The sequence below is a fragment of the Pelophylax lessonae genome (assembly GCF_965119305.1).
Source record: "Pelophylax lessonae genome assembly, contig: HAP1_SCAFFOLD_771, whole genome shotgun sequence".
NCBI lineage: Eukaryota > Metazoa > Chordata > Amphibia > Anura > Ranidae > Pelophylax > Pelophylax lessonae.
The window spans coordinates 1599-18954 of record NW_028119581.1 but is presented as its reverse complement, the minus strand read 5'-3'; the positions used below and the strand labels follow the sequence as shown (position 1 = coordinate 18954).

Genomic DNA, 17356 nt, shown 5'->3' with positions numbered 1-17356 from the left:
GAGCCTGCAGTGTGAGGAAGGAGGGGGAGCCTCACAGCGCCGGGGACACACAGGAATGTAATCAGGGCACCGATCACCAGTGCCCTGATTACTAGAGGTAAAAAAAACACACACAGTGCCCACCATCAGTGCCCCCCATCAATGCCCACAATCAGTGCCCATAGTGCTGTCAGTCAGTGCCCATCAGTGCCTGCTCATCTAGGCACTGATGAGCACTGACTGGCAGCACTATGGGCACTGAGTGTGGGCACTGACGGTGCTGCTTATCAGTGCCGCCCATCAGTGCCACCCGTCAGTGTCCATCAGTGCCATCCGCCAGTGCCCGTCAGTGCCGTCTCTCAGTGCCCAGCAGTGCCACCTCTCAGTGCCCAGCAGTGCCACCTCTCAGTGCCCCCTCTCAGTGCTCATCAGTGCCGCCTATCAGTGCCGCCTATCAGTGCTCATCAGTGCGGCATATTAGTGCCACCTCATCAGTGCCCATAAGTGCCACCTCATCAGTGCCCATAAGTGCCACCTCATCAGTGCAGCCTATCAGTGCCGCCTCATCAGCGCACAACAGTGAAGGAGAAAAATTTATTTTCAAAATTTACTCGCAGAAAATAAGAAAAACTTTTTTTTTTTTCAAAATTTTCTGTCTTTTTTCTTTTTTTTGTAAAAAATAAAAAACCCAGAGATGATTAAATACGACCAAAAGAAAGCTCTATTTGTGTGAAAAAAATGATAAAAATTTCATATGGGTACAGTGTAGCATGACCGCGCAATTGTCATTCAAAGTGTGAGAGCGCTGAAAGCTGAAAATTGGCCTGGATGGGAAGGGGGTTTAAGTGCACAGTAGGCAAGTAGTTAAACACATCTGACCGTTCTTCTCCCTGGAATGATCACAGAGCGCCTTCTATATAGGATCACAGGTCTCTATGGTCATTTCACAAGCCACGCCCCCCCCCCCCCCCACAGTTAGAATCACATTAGGTACACATTTAACACCTTTTAATCACCCACAGTATTAACCCCTTCCCTGCCAGTGTCATTAGTACAGTGACAGTGCATATTTTTAGCACTGATTACTGTAGTAATGTCACTGCTCCCCCCCAAAAATGTCAGTTAGGGGTCCGATCTGTCCGCCGCAATGTCGCATTCCCGCTAAATATCGCAGATCGCCATCATTACTAGTAAGAAAAAAAAAAATATACAATAAAAATGACATAAATCTCTCCCCTAGTTAGTAGACGCAAAAACTTTTGCGCAAACCAATTAAAATACGCTTATTGCGATTTTATTTATTTATTTTTTTTTTGTTTTACCAAAAATAAGTAGCTGAAAACAAATTTGCCTAAAATATTAAAAACTTTAGATTTTTTTTTTTATATAATTTATAATTGGAAAAAAAGAAAAAAGAAAATTGCGCATACCCGTGGAATGGCGACAAACTACCAATATCAAAAAAAATCTCCATAGGCGACGCTTTAGACATTTTTAGCGGTTACCAGTTTAGAGTTACAGAGGAGATCTTTTTATTTAATTATTTATCTCACTCTGGCGATCGCGGCGATATCTCACATGTGTGGTTTGAACGCTGTTTTCATTTGCGGGCGCGACTTACGTATGCGTTTTCTTTCGTGTGCGAGGTCACGACGATGGGGCGCTTTAAAGTTTTAGTTTCCTACTCACTTTATTTAACTTTAATTTTAGCACAGTTGTAAAAAAAAAAAATAATCTGATGATTTTTATTGGTGTGAGAAGGAATGTAAACATCCCTTGTGACAGTAATAGGCAGTGACAGGTACTCTTTATGGAGGGATCAGAGGGAGGGGGGGAATGTGACAGTAATAGGCAGTGACAGGTACTCTTTATGGAGGGATCGGGGGGGGAATGTGACAGTAATAGGCAGTGACAGGTACTCTTTATGGAGGGATCGGGGGTCTAAAAGACCCCAAACCCCTCCCCCCGTACTTCACTCTATTCAATATGCTGAAATCTGCATTTTTGAATAGTGACAGATGTTTGAATTTGGCGCCGTCGTGACGTCGAATTACCCGGACTTGATGTCATGCCGCCGCTTCCGGGTTACTACTTCCGAGACCCGATTGGAGCTGTGAAAACCACCACAGTCCACTCGGGGTTGGTTTACACCCGCTTCGCCCTCTGACCCGCTGTGGGGTTGGCAGGCAGCTGGGAGCCCTTATGTTAACTCTGTAAAGCCAACGCCAGTACGCCGCAACCGTATGCATCGGGGCTGTTGCTGTACAACCCAATTCATTTGAATAGCTTTGCCCAATGTGACCGGGGGGTGTGAGGTTTGCAGCAGCCGCAAATTGCAGTGCAGTTTGTACCGCCCCATCCGGCTGCCATTTAAGCTTAAGGAGGTGGAAAAATCGTGACTCAAATGTCTACCTTTACCGATCCCTCCCCACATGAGGCAGGAAATCATGACAAGACATGGGGCAACAAGTGGGCAAGCATTACATTATAGGGGGCAAGAGATGGACAATTGAGGCAACAGGTGATCATTCATGACAATACATGAGGCAATAGACGGGCAATACACAAGGCAACAAGTGGGCAATCATTACAATACATGGCCTATTATGCAACTGCATGAGGACCCAACAGGAAATGCTTTATTCTTTTTGTGTTCTACTTATAAATATGTATATAGATCTAACCTACTGGATGGAAAAATATCACTGTAACATGCATTAACCCACAGCAGCCAATCAGGATTTATCTTTCACTGGTGAACCTTTTTTATTGATTGCTTCATGTTGTTGCTCCTTTTTGATTTATTGAAGTAGCCGACCTTTTAGTCTTTTATTGGTCCAACCAATGTATGATTATTAATACATTTGACACATTTGTTAATTCTATTATAAAAGATTTAAGCTTTATTTTATTCATATCATTACTGTGTGGTAATCGCTTATTCTGATCTTGTACAATAAAAACTCTTCGTACAATATTCTGTGCCGAGTCTTCTTTTTTACCAATGATTAGATGATCGGTGATTGGAGTGTGATCAGTTCATAGAGAGTCATCCATTGGGGTTTTATTAGTGAGATGGAGAGTGGAGAAGGCACCACATTGACAGCCATTGGAGGCCCTTTCTAAAGCCCTAAACTTTTTGGCAACCTGTCTATGACATTAGTCTTCCAAACTCTATCTTACTGAGCTAAGGCCAGAAGAGTTCCAGGAGTTCTTCTCTGTCCACAGCATATAAGTGCGATAACGGGCAAAATTCTCGTAGCAGCTCTGGGCCTAGCCGGTTTGACACACATCCCTTGCCTGGCGCATGTGCTGAATTTGGTGGTGCAGAGGTTCCTTAGAAATTACCCCGATATGTCAGAGCTGCTGCAGAAAGTGCGGGCCGTCTGTGCGCACTTTCGGCATTCTCACCCTGCTGCTGCTCGCCTGCCAGCGCTGCAGCATAACTTCGGCCTTCCCGCTCACCGTCTCATATGTGACATGCCCACAAGGTGGAACTCCACCTTGCACATGCTGGCCAGACTGTGCGAGCAGAAGCAGGCCATAGTGGAGTTTCAGCTGCAGCATGCACTCATGAGTCGCTCTGCGGAACAGCACCACTTCTCCACCAGTAACTGGGCCTCCATGTGAGACCTGTGTGCCTTGTTGTGATGTAACATATGCAGACTAGGCCGCAATGTAATATTTTTTCCCTAAATGGGTGTTTATTGAATAGCGGAATAGAACAACAGTATCCAATGGGTGTATCTCACTGTAACATATGCAGACTAAGCCGCAATGTAATATTTTTTACCTAAATGGGTGTTTATTGAATAGCGGAATAGAACAACAGTATCTAAAGAGTGTATCTCACAGTAAAATATGCAGACTAAGCCGCAATGTAATATTTTTTCCATAAATGGGTGTTTATTGAATAGCGGAATAGAACAACAGTATACAACGGGTGTATCTCACACGTACAGATACAGACTATGCCGCAATTTAATATTTTTCCCCTAAATGGGTGTTTATTGAATAGCGGACTAGAACAACAGTATACAACGAGTGTATCTCACACGTACAGATACAGACTAGGCCGCAATTTAATATCTTTCTGTCCCCTAAATGTTTTTTTTTATTGCAATGCGCAATACAACAGTATGCAATGGGCGTATCTCACTGTAACATATGCGGACAGGGCCGCAATAAACTCTTTTGTCCCCTAAATAGTTTTTTTTATTGCAAAGCACAATACAACAGTATGCAATGGGTGTATCTCACTTTAACATATGCAGACAGGGCCTCAATTAACTTTTTTTGCCCCTAAATAGTTGTTTTTTATTGCAAGGTGCAATACAACAGTATGCAATGGGTGTATGTCACTGTAACGTATGAATGAAAAACTGAAAAATAATTGTCCCCTTAATTGGTGCTTGTTGAATAGCAGATTTGAAATGCAGTGTCTGTCTAAACAGTAAAATATGAAAGAAAAAAGTTTTTTTTCTTTTTAAAATGCAGATTAAGCAGACACATATGCACTGAGCTTGCAGGAAATGCCCGCCACACGCCGCACGCCTAACAGGTTGGATACTGTTGTTGTTCTATTCCGCTATTGAATAAAAAAAAAAAAAAAAAGATTTGAATGAAAAAAACTGAAAAATAATTTTTTTACCCTAAATACTGAAAAATAATTATTTCCCCCTCACATTGGTGCTTTTTGAAGAGCAGGTTAGAAAAGCAATGTCTGTCTAAAGACTGTATGTCAAAGCAAAATATGAAGGAAAAAATGTTTTTTCTTTTTAAAATGCAGATTAAGCACAAACATATGCACTGAGGTTGCATGAAATGTGCAGCACCGCACGCCGCCCACCTAACACACTGATAACATTTTTTGTTTTTTTCTCCTTTCTCCTCCTCACTTGGCTCAGGTCAGGGCATAAAGATTGTGCACTGCACCCCCACACAATACAATCAATGTAGATCGCTGTCTGATTAAAGCAGATTGTTCCTATCCTATGTTTTCCCTACAAGTAATCTCTCCAGCCTGGCCCTACAGTAAACTCCTATCTCTCCCTCCGGGGAAAAAGATCGTGCACTGCACCCCCACACAATACAATCAATGTAGATCGCTGTATGATAAAGCAGATCAGTGGCATCTGGTGCTCAAAATTTTTGGGGGGCGCAAAAAGAAAAATGTAATAGGTATTGATTTGCGGTAAAAAAATTGTGTGACTTTGACGTCACACAAGTGTGAAAGGGGCCTTCAGTAATCAAGGAACAGTGCCTTGAAAAAGTATTCATGGTCACCCCTTGAAATAATCCACATTTTGTCATGTTATCTTCCAACCAAAAACGTAAATGTATTTTATGTGATAGACCGGCACAAAATTGTGAACTGGAAGGAAAATGGAAGAAAAATGACAATTGGATTGCTTTCAACATTTTATTAACAAAATTCACAAACCTGAAACAAGAAAACCAAACCGCAAAAAGTCACCAGGTACTATTTGAAAAGAAATTTTGCTCTTCTTTCCTTTTGGCATGCAAATTTTTCTATCACCTTCTGGTTGAAATCTGTAATTTCTGTCACCAGTCTCTTTTCCATTGACAGCATGGCCAATGCATTCAACCTCTCCTGGGTCATGGTGTTCCTCAGAAAAGTTTTTATTCTTTTCAGAGTTGAGAAGCACCTCTCAGCCTCTGCTGTGGTCATGGGTGTGGTGATGAGAATCTTCAGGAGAGTGACAGTCTCTCCAAAGACTTCTTCAAGATTGTTCTCCACAAGCAGCTGGAATAAGTCCACAGCACCATGGCAGGTTCGAAATTCCTCCTTGGAGTAGAGGAGACTAAGCTCTGTTCTTAACTTACTCCCATCGAGTACAGGATAGGTCTTCACAGTTGTGCTCAGTGCCTCCTTTGGAAATTCCCTTGCATACTGTTTAAACTTGTTCTCTTGAAGCAGGGTGGCACTAACCAGGTGGTTTGTGAAGGAGAACCGCTCCATGGTGTGTAGGAGGATGGTATCACAGACCTATCGAGAATGATAAAAAAACAAGATTAGGTACTGGTGACAAAATATCAATGTCATGCGTTAGCTCTGTGAGCATCAGAAATGCATGAAGCCTAACATATGTACTCAGAATGTCTTGGGCATTTGTATGGGATGCTGAGAAATTATGATTTCAAAAAGCACTTGTTAAAATGTTCAGGTTTAAGTTATTATAAAGGAAGATCATTTTCAGTGTTTTTGAATCCAGAATTTCTCAGAACTCCATACACATGAACAGGACATTCTAAGTAAATGTTTATAAGTTGTATGCATTTCTGATGGTCTGGGAGCTATGAAGGCTGTAATACCAATGTTGTCCACTAGAGGAAAAAAACAAACAACAAATTCTTATAGATCACATCATTTTTATTGTAAGAAAAATATTTTTCTTTCCAATCTTCATATCTAAACCAGGGAGCTATCAAAAAAAACAAATACTTTCTACAAATAAAAACTAACCTCGGTTGCAATAAGTTTATGGGCTTCTGGATTAAGCGAGCACCACCTCTTCGGTTGAGAACCACCTTCACTGATTTGGCCAACCAGGTAATGGAGAGAATCTCTGAAAAATGTAGAAGAAGTAATAATAATTGAAACAACAACAAGGAAAAGGATGAATAAAGCTGCTACCTGATCTTCTGTATGCTCTGCTGGAACTGCTGGATGCTCCCCTTAATGTGGACTGAATCTATGTCCTTCCGCTGGAGTTTGGCATAGAGGAAGTCCACATGTGGCATGATGTTGTGGAAAAGGGTCAGAAAAAATCTAAAATCCTGATCCTCCAGCAGCATGGCAAAGCCTCTTGCCTCTCTGGTGGTAGTTAGGTCAAAGTCACCTGAATCCTGTATTGTTTTAAAACAGCGAATGAGGTCCTCTCTGTGCTCAAACACTGTATTGACGGCACGGCTGTGGAAGTTCCATCTGACGCTGCTTGATGTTGGTAGTCTATGGGCAACTACTTTATCAAGAACATCTGTGCACTTAGGTGATCTTGAAAAAAAGCTGGTAAACCCTTCAAGGTTAGAAAAAAAATGTCTTACTTTGGATATGCGAGAAGTGGCCTGCTGAATTATTAGATTAAGCTGATGTGCATAGCAGTGGATGTAATGGGCATTTGGGTAAACATCTTGTATCTTCCTCTGAACACCTGCAGTGGCACCCCTCATCACACTAGCTCCATCATAGGCTTGGCAGATGAGTTTACTCTTCTGATCCTCTGGAAGGATGACAGCAAGACGCTCTTGTAGTGCTGTAGCAATGGAATCTGCTGTAGTTGAATGCAGAGAAATAAACTCAAAAAACCTCTCTTGTATGTTGCTTTTGGCATCAATGTAGCGCAGCACAAGCACAAGTTGGCACTGTGTGGCAATATCAGTGGTCTCGTCGGCCTGGATTGACAGAAAATCGCTGTTTCGTGCTTCTTGGATAATGTGTTCTTTTACAACAGACAACATACAGTCCAATAGCTCGTTCTGCACAGTTTTCGAAGTTCCCTTAAACACAGTGGCGTTCTCAAGGTGCTCTTTCAAAACTCCATCAAGAGAAGCAACAAAATCGACCAAGCCACGGAATATCCCAGGATTATCTGAAGTCTCACTCTCGTCATGGCCATGCAAAGCAAGTTCAAATGCACCACAGAATTTCACACAGTCTATAATTCTAGACAGGATGTGTCGATTTTTGGTGACTTCCTCATTGTGCCTTCTAATGCCACTCCCATAGCCTTCATCTAGCTGTTCAGCAATGCTATGCCTTCCAAAAAACTGGAGCCTCATAGCATTGTCATGATGGCTTCGGCTACTTTCATGCTGTTTGCACTTTCCAGTGAGCTGCTTTAAGTCGCGAACCCCTGTTGTTGTCCACAACGTTTCAGTTCCAGGACTTTGAAACAGCAAACAGGGAAAACAATAGAAGGCATGACTCACATTGCATCCAGCTAGCCAACTCCGTCTCTCATAACAAGTGGTGGAAAAGCACCGAGTGTAAGCTCGACCACGATCACTTGACTGTTGCTTAATTTCCAAGTTGGGCCGATCTGGTCCAAGCTCCTTTATCTTCTTTTTCTCTTCATCTGAACGCCTTGTGAAGGGGTTTTGTTTTAAAGATAAAACTGAATTTTCTTTCATGGTTAACAAATTTGCCTCGTTTCCACAATGATCAGTACCTAGGAGTCAAATGACAATATGAGAATGTTTAGAAGAGAGATCGGTATGGCACTGCTCTATACAAGTGTCTATTTCATCAAGAGTTATGATAGTTAGGCTAGGAGGTTTGAAGGCTTTTTGCACGCCACCCTGAAGCCTCGTACACACAATGAGAATATCGAAAAAATGAACCTTATAATTTTTTTTGACTACTTAATGATTTTTACAGTGGTCATTATACAGTGACATGTTGTACTGACTATATGCCAATGATCAGGAGAATTGCTGTGTAAACAAAAGCAAAACAAAGGTGCAGCAGCACATGGAAACTGATAGAGATTGTTGATAATATAAACATTACTCCTGGTGACAACCGAGGATTCCCTCCCACTTCCTGATTGGCTTTGAGGCAGGAATCAAAGAGAAATCTCCCCAATTGGACACAGATCACAAAAAATATCTTACGGGGGTAATAATTATCCCCTACCCTAAAAGAAAAAACAAAAAAAAAACTACCTTTGGCTCTCCTTTAACCACACCTCAAGAAATGTCATTGAGTCATTGCTGGAGTTTATGTAGAGAGGAAGGAGCTGCAAAGAGGCTACATGAGATCAGCAGGATAAAAGGATGAATCAAAAAATAATAATAAAATATATATATATTAAATACAATGTGTACATCTAACCACTCTATCTAGAATATATATATATATATATATATATATATATATATATATATATATATATATATAGGTTACATATATACATAAGATACTTTATACACAGAATTGGGGGGGGGGGGGGTGATTGGAGATTTCTCATCATGCCATGCCAAGATATAGATACCGCATACACATAGGATATTGAAAATATGATCATCCTCATCATTGTATTATACACCCATCATCATCATAATCTCCATATAATACACCCTTCATCATCATCCTCATCATTGTATTATACACCCATCATCATTATCTCATATAGCGCCTTGTGGGTATATACATTATGCATGGCTGTGTGCAGCCTGACATTACAATACATTGTGCTGCACGCTATTATAACACACGGGGGGATTGCACGCCGCTCAGCATTCCAGCAGATCCATTCCGGCGTTGTATGTAGGAGTAAAAACGCACACATACCTATATATGTACATCTATAAATGCATTCACAAATGTAAAAGATCAGTGCTGAGAATGCGGTAACCCTTAGCAACCAAAGCCCTAGCATCCAGTGCTGACGATGCAGTAACCCATAGCAACCAAAGCCCTAGTACCCAGTTCTAAGGATGCACAAGGCACTGAGGCAGCGGCTTCAATCACTTACCTGCTCTCCTGGGCTGGCTGACTCGACTGTGACTCTGTGAGACGTCTCGACCATGCGCTGCTCCTCCTCGCTCTGATGGCGGGCGGGAACTGGGACGCACGCACCGCCCCCACGATGACGTCAGCCGGGATGTCCTGAATGATTGGTCCAGGCTGGAGTCTGGACCAATCACAGGACTACAAGTGTAAAAGTGGGGAGCGTCGGGCGCATTGCTCTGCACCCCGATGACTCCCAGAAGGCCGCCAATCGGCGCCTCTGCTGTCAGCACGTGGGATGCCAAACCCCTCCCCCACCATAGCCAGCAATAGGTCCGGCGCCCCTAGTGGGCTTTAAATGGTAATTTTTTTTCTTTGAAGATGCTGGTTGGGGGGGCGCCTCTGCGCCCCCTATCGACCGGCCGCCACTGGCTAAGAACGTTGTATTCTGTGGCTGAAGGTACATTAGGCATTCACAGGATACAGAAGTAAGTGTCGCCCATTCCAGGCCCCAAAAATGAGCCCACATGCGTTTACCTGACAGCTAAGAACGTTGTATTCTGTGGCTGGAGGTACATTAGGTATTCACAGGAAAAATAATTGTCGGCCATGAAAGGCCCCAAAAATTAGACATTCAATGGACATGAAATGCCTTTTATGCCGCTGTATTTACCGAAGACAAGGACCATGAATTGTTGTGGGTGGATGGCGATCTGGTGGATATTTGAGGCCTGTCATGAGGAATTTTAATCAAACATGGTCTACTGGTCACATGTGTTGAATTCCTATGAGATCCATGCCTCATTCATTTTTATAAATGTGAGGTAGTCAACACTGTCATGAGCTAAGCGAGTGCACTTATCGGTCACGATCCCCCTGCTGCGCTGAACGTCCTTTCAGACAGGACACTGGACAGGGGGACAAGCCAACAGTTCCATTGCAAATTGTGCAAGCTCTGGCCAGAGGTCAAGCCTGCCCACCCAGTAGTCCAGGGGTTCATCACTCCTCAGAGCATCCACATTGGCCGTTAACCCGATGTAGTCGGACACCTGTCGATCTAGGCATTCCCTGATGCTGGATCCGGAGTACAGCTGTCGATGGGTCGGCTGAAAGAATGATCTCATATCTAAAGTGAACAACACATCTTCAAAATGTCCTCTTCTTGCAGCCGCTGTTGGGTTGGTACCCGGAACGGTTTCTCTGTGAGTGGAAATTCCTCTGCCAGCGAACGCAAAATCAGAATGCAGCATTTCTCGAAGCAAGGCCTGGAAGTGCTGCGTTCTTACCGCCCTCTGTGATGGTGGAAACATTTCCGTCATTTTTTGTTTGTACCGGGGGTCTAAGTACGTTGCCACCCAGTACTGGTCCTTGGCCTTTATGCTTTTTATACAGGGGTCCCCCCTTAAAACACTGGAGCATGAAGGCCCCCATTTGCACTAAACTGGAATCGGTTTAGTGGCCTGGCTCCAGCTCATCATCCAGGATAATGTCATCCTTGTTCTCCTCCCCCATCCACGGACAACACCAGGGATCCCAGAAAGGTTTAAAGCATGCTCTTCTTGCTCCTCCTCATCCGCCCCGGTACCTTCCTCCTCTGACTCCTCTTCAGACTCCTGTTGTTGATTTGTCTCAGATGGAGTAGCACCCCCTGGGATTTCATCCAACATTGCAACTTCCTCATCTTGCTGCTCTTGCTCCTCGACGGCTTGATCAATGACACGACACAATGCACGCTCCAGAAAGAAGTCGTAAGGTACGATATTACTGATCAGTTTGGTGATCTCATTGGATGGCCGCAGGAGTCTGCATGCGTCGCACATGAGCAGCCACTGGCGCGGTGAAAAAAACCCAAGCTCCCCAGAACCTGTCCTGCCGCAGAGTTCGTACAGGTAGTCTTTAACTGCACGTTTCTGCTGGAGCAGCCTATCAAACATATGCAACGTTGATTTCCATCACGTCAGGCAGTCACAAATAAGACGTCTGAAGGGCAGGTTGTGTCGCCGCTGAATGTCAGCAAGGCGAGCCATGACTGTGTAAGATCTTCTGAAATGGCCCAAGATTTTCCTGGCCTGCCGCAGAGTGCCAGAGATACAGTCAGGTCCATAAATATTGGGACATCAACACAATTCTAATCTTTTTGGCTCTATACACCACCATAATAGATTTGAAATGAAACAAACAAGATGTTTTTTAATTGCAGACTTTCAGCTTTAATTTGAGGTTATTTACATCCAAATCAGGTGAAAGGTGTAGGAATTACAACAGTTTGTATATGTGCCTCCCACTTTTTAAGGGACCAAAAGTAATGGGACAGATTAACAATCATAAATCAAACTTTCACTTTTTAATACTTGGTTGCAAATCCTTTGCAGTCAATTACAGCCTGAAGTCTGGAACGCATAGACATCACCAGACGCTGGGTTTCATCCCTGGTGATGCTCTGCCAGGCCTCTACTGCAATTGTCTTCAGTTCCTGCTTGTTCTTGGGGCATTTTCCCTTCAGTTTTGTCTTCAGCAAGTGAAATGCATGCTCAATCAGATTCAGGTCAGGTGATTGACTTGGCCATTGCATAACATTCCACTAGTTTCTCTTAAAAAACTCTTTGGTTGCTTTCGCAGTATGCTTCGGGTCATTGTCCATCTGCACTGTGAAGCGCCGTCCAATGAGTTCTGAAGCATTTGGCTGAATATGAACAGATAATATTGCCTGAAACACTTCAGAATTCATCCTGCTGCTTTTGTCAGCAGTCACATCATCAATAAATACAAGAGAACCAGTTCCATTGGCAGCCATACATGCCCACGCCATGACACTACCACCACCATGCTTCTCTGATGAGGTGGTATGCTTTGGATCATGAGCAGTTCCTTTCCTTCTCCATACTCTTCTCTTCCCATCACTCTGCTACAAGTTGATCTTGGTCTCATCTGTCCATAGGATGTTGTTCCAGAACTGTGAAGGCTTTTTTAGATGTTGTTTGGCAAACTCTAATCTGGCGTTCCTGTTTTTGAGGCTCACCAATGGTTTACATCTTGTGGTGAACCCTCTGTATTCACTCTGGTGAAGTTTGCTCTTTTTTTTTTTTTTTTTCCATTAGATTTTTATTAAATTTTAAACATTGAGGCAATACAAGCATAATAGCATCCAGCATTTAAAAGGGAAATACAAAGAATTCAGAGTAGCGTAGCACGGACAATAATTGCATCATTATACACAGATGTACATTCACGACCTGATACGCTGCAAGCAGGGGATGAGCCAATTGACACAATCATAGTCTTCAAGGAAGGGGGGGGGGGAAGAAGGGGGGGGGGACAGGGGAGGTGGGCAGAGGAGGAGGAAAGAGGGGGGGAGGGGGGAAAGGGGGGGGATGCAGGAGAGGGGGGAAGAAGGGAGGAGGAGTGGAGGAGGGAGGGAAGGGGGGGGAAAGGAAGGAGGAAGTAGATAGGGGAGGTAGAAGTGGGAAAAGGGGGGGCAGAGGAGAGGGACGAGACCAGGGGACGGGTAGGGGGGGGAGGAGCAGGGAGGAAGAAGATGAGAAGGAGGGGAGGGGGGGGGAGGGAGGGGGGGAGGGAAGACAAGAGGGGGAGTTAGGGGGAGGGAAGAGGGGAAGGAAGGAATCCCTGAGTTGGGGTAGTATGAAGGGGGGGGGAGGTGAAGTTTGCTCTTGATTGTTGACTTTGACACACATACACCTACCTCCTGGAGAGTGATCTTGATCTGGCCAACTGTTGTGAAGGGTGTTTTCTTCACCAGGGAAAGAATTATTCGGTCATCCACCACAGTTGATTTCCATGGTCTTCCAGTTCTTTTGGTGTTGCTGAGTTCACCGTTGCATGCTTTCTTTTTAAGGATGTTCCAAACAGTTGATTTGGCCACACCTAATGTTTTTGCTATCTCTCTGATGGGTTTGTTTTGTTTTTTCAGCCTAATGATGGCTTGCTTCACTGATAGTGACAGCTCTTTGGATCTCATATTGAGAGTTGACAGCAACAGATTCCAAATGCAAATAGCAAACTTGAAATAAACTCTGGACCTTTTATCTGCTCCTTGTAAATGGGATAATGAGGGAATAACACACACCTGGCCATGGAACAGCTGAGCAGCCAATTGTCCCATTACTTTTGGTCCCTTATAAAGTGGAAGGCACATATACAAACTAGGGATGCACCGAAATTTTGGCCACCGAAATTATCGGGCGAAAATGAGCCTATCCCATTTCGGCCGATAATGGGTTAACATTGCTGAAAATAATGGCCGCCGTGAGGAAGGAGGAGGGTGCAGCGCAGGGCAGGTTTTAAAAGTCCCGCCTCTGGCCGGCCGCCCGCCTCTCAATGACGTCCCTACTACTAGATGGATGTGTGCATGAATGGACATACCAGGTGGGGGGCGGGGCAAGCGGCCGCTATAGATAGAACTATGTGATCCATCCCTATCAGCTCAGCGCGACTATGTGTGAATGAGAAGTGACCTGACACCGGGCGGAGGGGGGGGCGGGGGGAGCGGCCGCTAATAACTATAACTATGTGAGCCTTCACTTCACTGTCAGGCATGTATCTCCGCTGACAGTGAAGGCTCACATAGTTATAGTTATTAACAGCCGCTCCCCCCGCCCCCCCGCCCGGTGTCAGGTCACTTCTCATTCACACACAGTCCCACTGAGGTGACAGGGAAGGATCACATAGTTCTATCTATAGCGGCCGCTCGCCCTGCCCCCCCGCCCGGTATGTCGCTTCATTCAACACAGATAGTAGTAGTGACATCGCCGGGAGGCGGGCCGCCGGCCAGAGGCGGGACTTTTGAATGAAGGACACCCGAGGAGGGACGCTGAGCCAGAGGGGGGGGGAGAGTGTACTGCCGAGGGGGACGCTGAGGCAGTGGGGGGGGGGGGAGCTGAGGCAGCTTACCAATGGTATTTGTATTATGAAGCATGAGGGGTTAATGTATTGTCACTGCTGGTCATTCATCTATTAGTGACCGACCAGTGGCAGGTAATTAACCCCTTTGTGCTGCATTAGTGCAACCAGTATCAGTGTTAACACTGGTTGCACTGACACTGGTTGCACTAATGCAGCACAAAGGGGTTAATTAACTGCCACTGGTCGGTCACTAATAGATGAGTGACCAGCAGTGACAATACATTAACCCTTCATGCTTCATAATACAAATACCATTGGTAATTAAATTAACTTCTTGCCAACCCATCACAGAACATATACTGTGACAGGGTGGCAGCGACAGGTGTACGTCGCTGCCTGTTTTTGGTGTATGACCCTGTTCTATCCATTTTAAATTTTTTGGGGGGAAAAAGTCATTTTCGGTTTCGGTTTTCAGCCAAGGGCATCCTGCATTTTCGGTTTCGGTCCAAAATTTTCATTTCGGTGCATCCCTAATATAAACTGTTGTAATTCCTACACCTTTTACTTGATGTGGATGTAAATACCCTCAAATTAAAGCTGAAAGTCTTCAGTTAAAGCACATCTTGTTTGTTTCATTGCAAATCCATTGTGGTGGTGTATAGAGCCAAAAAGATTAGAATTGTGTCGTTGTCCCAATATTTATGGACCTGACTGTATATTCACTTGCCCCTGAACATGGCCATACAGCTCTGGAATGCCCTTCTGCGAGAAATATTTCCTTCCTGGGACCTTCCATTGTTGTGTTCCAATGGTCACAAATTTCCGAAAGGCCTCTGAGTCCACCAGTTGATATGGCAGTAGTTGGCGGGCTATCAGTTCCGACAAGCCAGCAGTCAACCGTTGGGCAAGAGGGTTATCTGGCGTCATCATTTTTTTTTAAGCTCCAACATTTGGGCCACGGAACCTTGCCTTTTTCCAGAACAACGTGAGGACGGCATGATGGAAGGTGGAGTGGAGGACAATTGTGAGGAGAGAGGAGAAGGAGAAGAGGCTGGACGGTGAGAGCCTGGAGTGTGGCTTTGTGGGTTCTGGTGGCGTTGCTCCCACTGGGCTCGTGATGGGAATCCAGGTGCCTTCTTAAGGCGGTCGTCCCTAGGTGAGTGTTGGGCTTACCGCGACTTATGTGTTGACTGCAAAGGCTGCAGATGGCAACACTATTGTCAGCAGCAGACACATTAAAAAAAGCCAACACTGCAGAACAATGTGTCGGCGTCCTGGGAGCACCAGATGTGACTGTACATGGTTGATGGCTCGCTCCCGATACATTAGCAGTCTGCTTTGTCCCTCCTGTGCAATCTACATTCCGCCTGCTTCTCCTCCCTATCTGCTGGTCCATCTCTCCCTCTGAACTCCCCTCCTCTTTCTTTCTTGTGGGCACCCACGTGACGTCCATAGACACGTCATCATTGACGTCACATTCCCCACCACTAACATTTGAGATCTTGGAGTAGGCAGCAAAAGCGGGGACCAACCTCTTTGGGCTAATCTGGGTACAGACATCAGACTGCTGAGTGGCGGCTGTTGCTACCTCCTCTTCCTGATTCGATGCCAAGAATGGCTGCACATCGCAAATGTCTTGTGATGGATCAGAAAATAATTCCAGTGACTCAAGCAGAGGGTATATGGTGGTGGTGGTGTTGGCGGTGGTGTCTTTGGTGGCGCACACAGCAGAGAGTGAAGAGGGTGCTTCTGCCCTACCCCTACCACCCCTGCGTAAGGGCCTGCCTCTTCCTCTGCCTGTCATTTTAAATTACCCTGTGACAAAAGTCTCTAGAGAAGCGCAGTATATGTGGAAGAAGATATATAAATACCCCAATAAAACTTGATAAGAGAACTCACTTAAAACATACACATCAATAATAAATATCAAAAAATGTGACATCAAAATAATAGTGATGTGATAAAGTGCATATGTGTCACAGTCACAGCTTTTATTTACACAATCATATATTGCTATTCCTTCACTGTGCATTTATTTATTATTTTCACTTTGGATCATATCTTATTGGGGACTTCGTTTAGTCTACCACCACTTGGCACTTTCATTCACTGTCACTTTTCCTTCACAGTGACGTTTGTTCGCTATTATTGGTTATAGCTTTTTGCTGCTACTTATTGGAGTCTGTTCTCACATATTTATGCATTTTTATGCACTTTTGGCACATATGCACTTTATCACATTACTATTATTTTGATGTCACATTTTTTGATATTTATTATTGATGTGTATATTTTAAGTGAGTTCTCTTGTCAAGTTTTATTGGGGATCAATTGCACGATGATTTTATTGCCTTTTATCTATTTATGTATGTGGTGACACTATACAGAATTGGCTGCTAATTCCTTTAATTCCCTATCTTGACTCTTTATCTATCACTCAGTTTTTATCTATAACATCTGGCATATGATCAAGCGCATAGGTTATTTTTATTCTCACTCCTGCATATAAATACCCCGCTTCAATCTGTGGTATTGGGGGGGGGGGCACTGATTTATCACACCAGTTCTACAAAAAATTGGCCAGTAACTGTTGTCACTGTGTGTAGCACAGTTAACGCAGCAAAAGAGGCAATATTTTTGCAGGACACAAATACACTGTTCTAAAAGTATATTGTTAGATAACACCCCGCTTCAATCTATGGTTTAGGGGGGGTCACTGGTCTATTGCGCCAGTTATAATACTTGTCACTCTTTGTAGTATCGCTGCAGAAACGCTCACCACACCAGTCACAATGCTGCACAGTGCACAATGCAAATCCACTATAATATGCTTTCTATATTAGAATAAAGAATTCTCCTCACCTCTCTGGTCAGATCTGTGTTTTATTAATAGAGATAAGAGTAATATCATGTGACAAGCGAGAGAAAGCAAGGTGGCAGCATTGGGTCTGGGTAAAGAGTGGGGGACAGAAGCATCGAATAAGGGTTGTGAGGATTTGAGATCTGCAATGTTGAATAAGGGAATGAGGAGTGGGGGACAAC

General features: G+C 44.2%; 1 protein-coding gene across 1 annotated transcript; it reads right to left on the bottom strand.

Moving 5' to 3' along the window:
• Positions 1-5404: 5404 nt before the first annotated feature.
• Positions 5405-8133, bottom strand: LOC309544065 (zinc finger MYM-type protein 1-like; the record flags this gene model as incomplete). The annotated part of the gene is made up of 4 exons (XM_082276452.1): positions 5405-5422; positions 5705-5989; positions 6467-6569; positions 6638-8133. The coding sequence occupies 4 exons, from the start codon at positions 8131-8133 to the stop codon at positions 5405-5407; spliced, it is 1902 nt and encodes a 633-aa protein (XP_082132578.1).
• Between the last annotated feature and the right edge of the window lie 9223 nt (positions 8134-17356).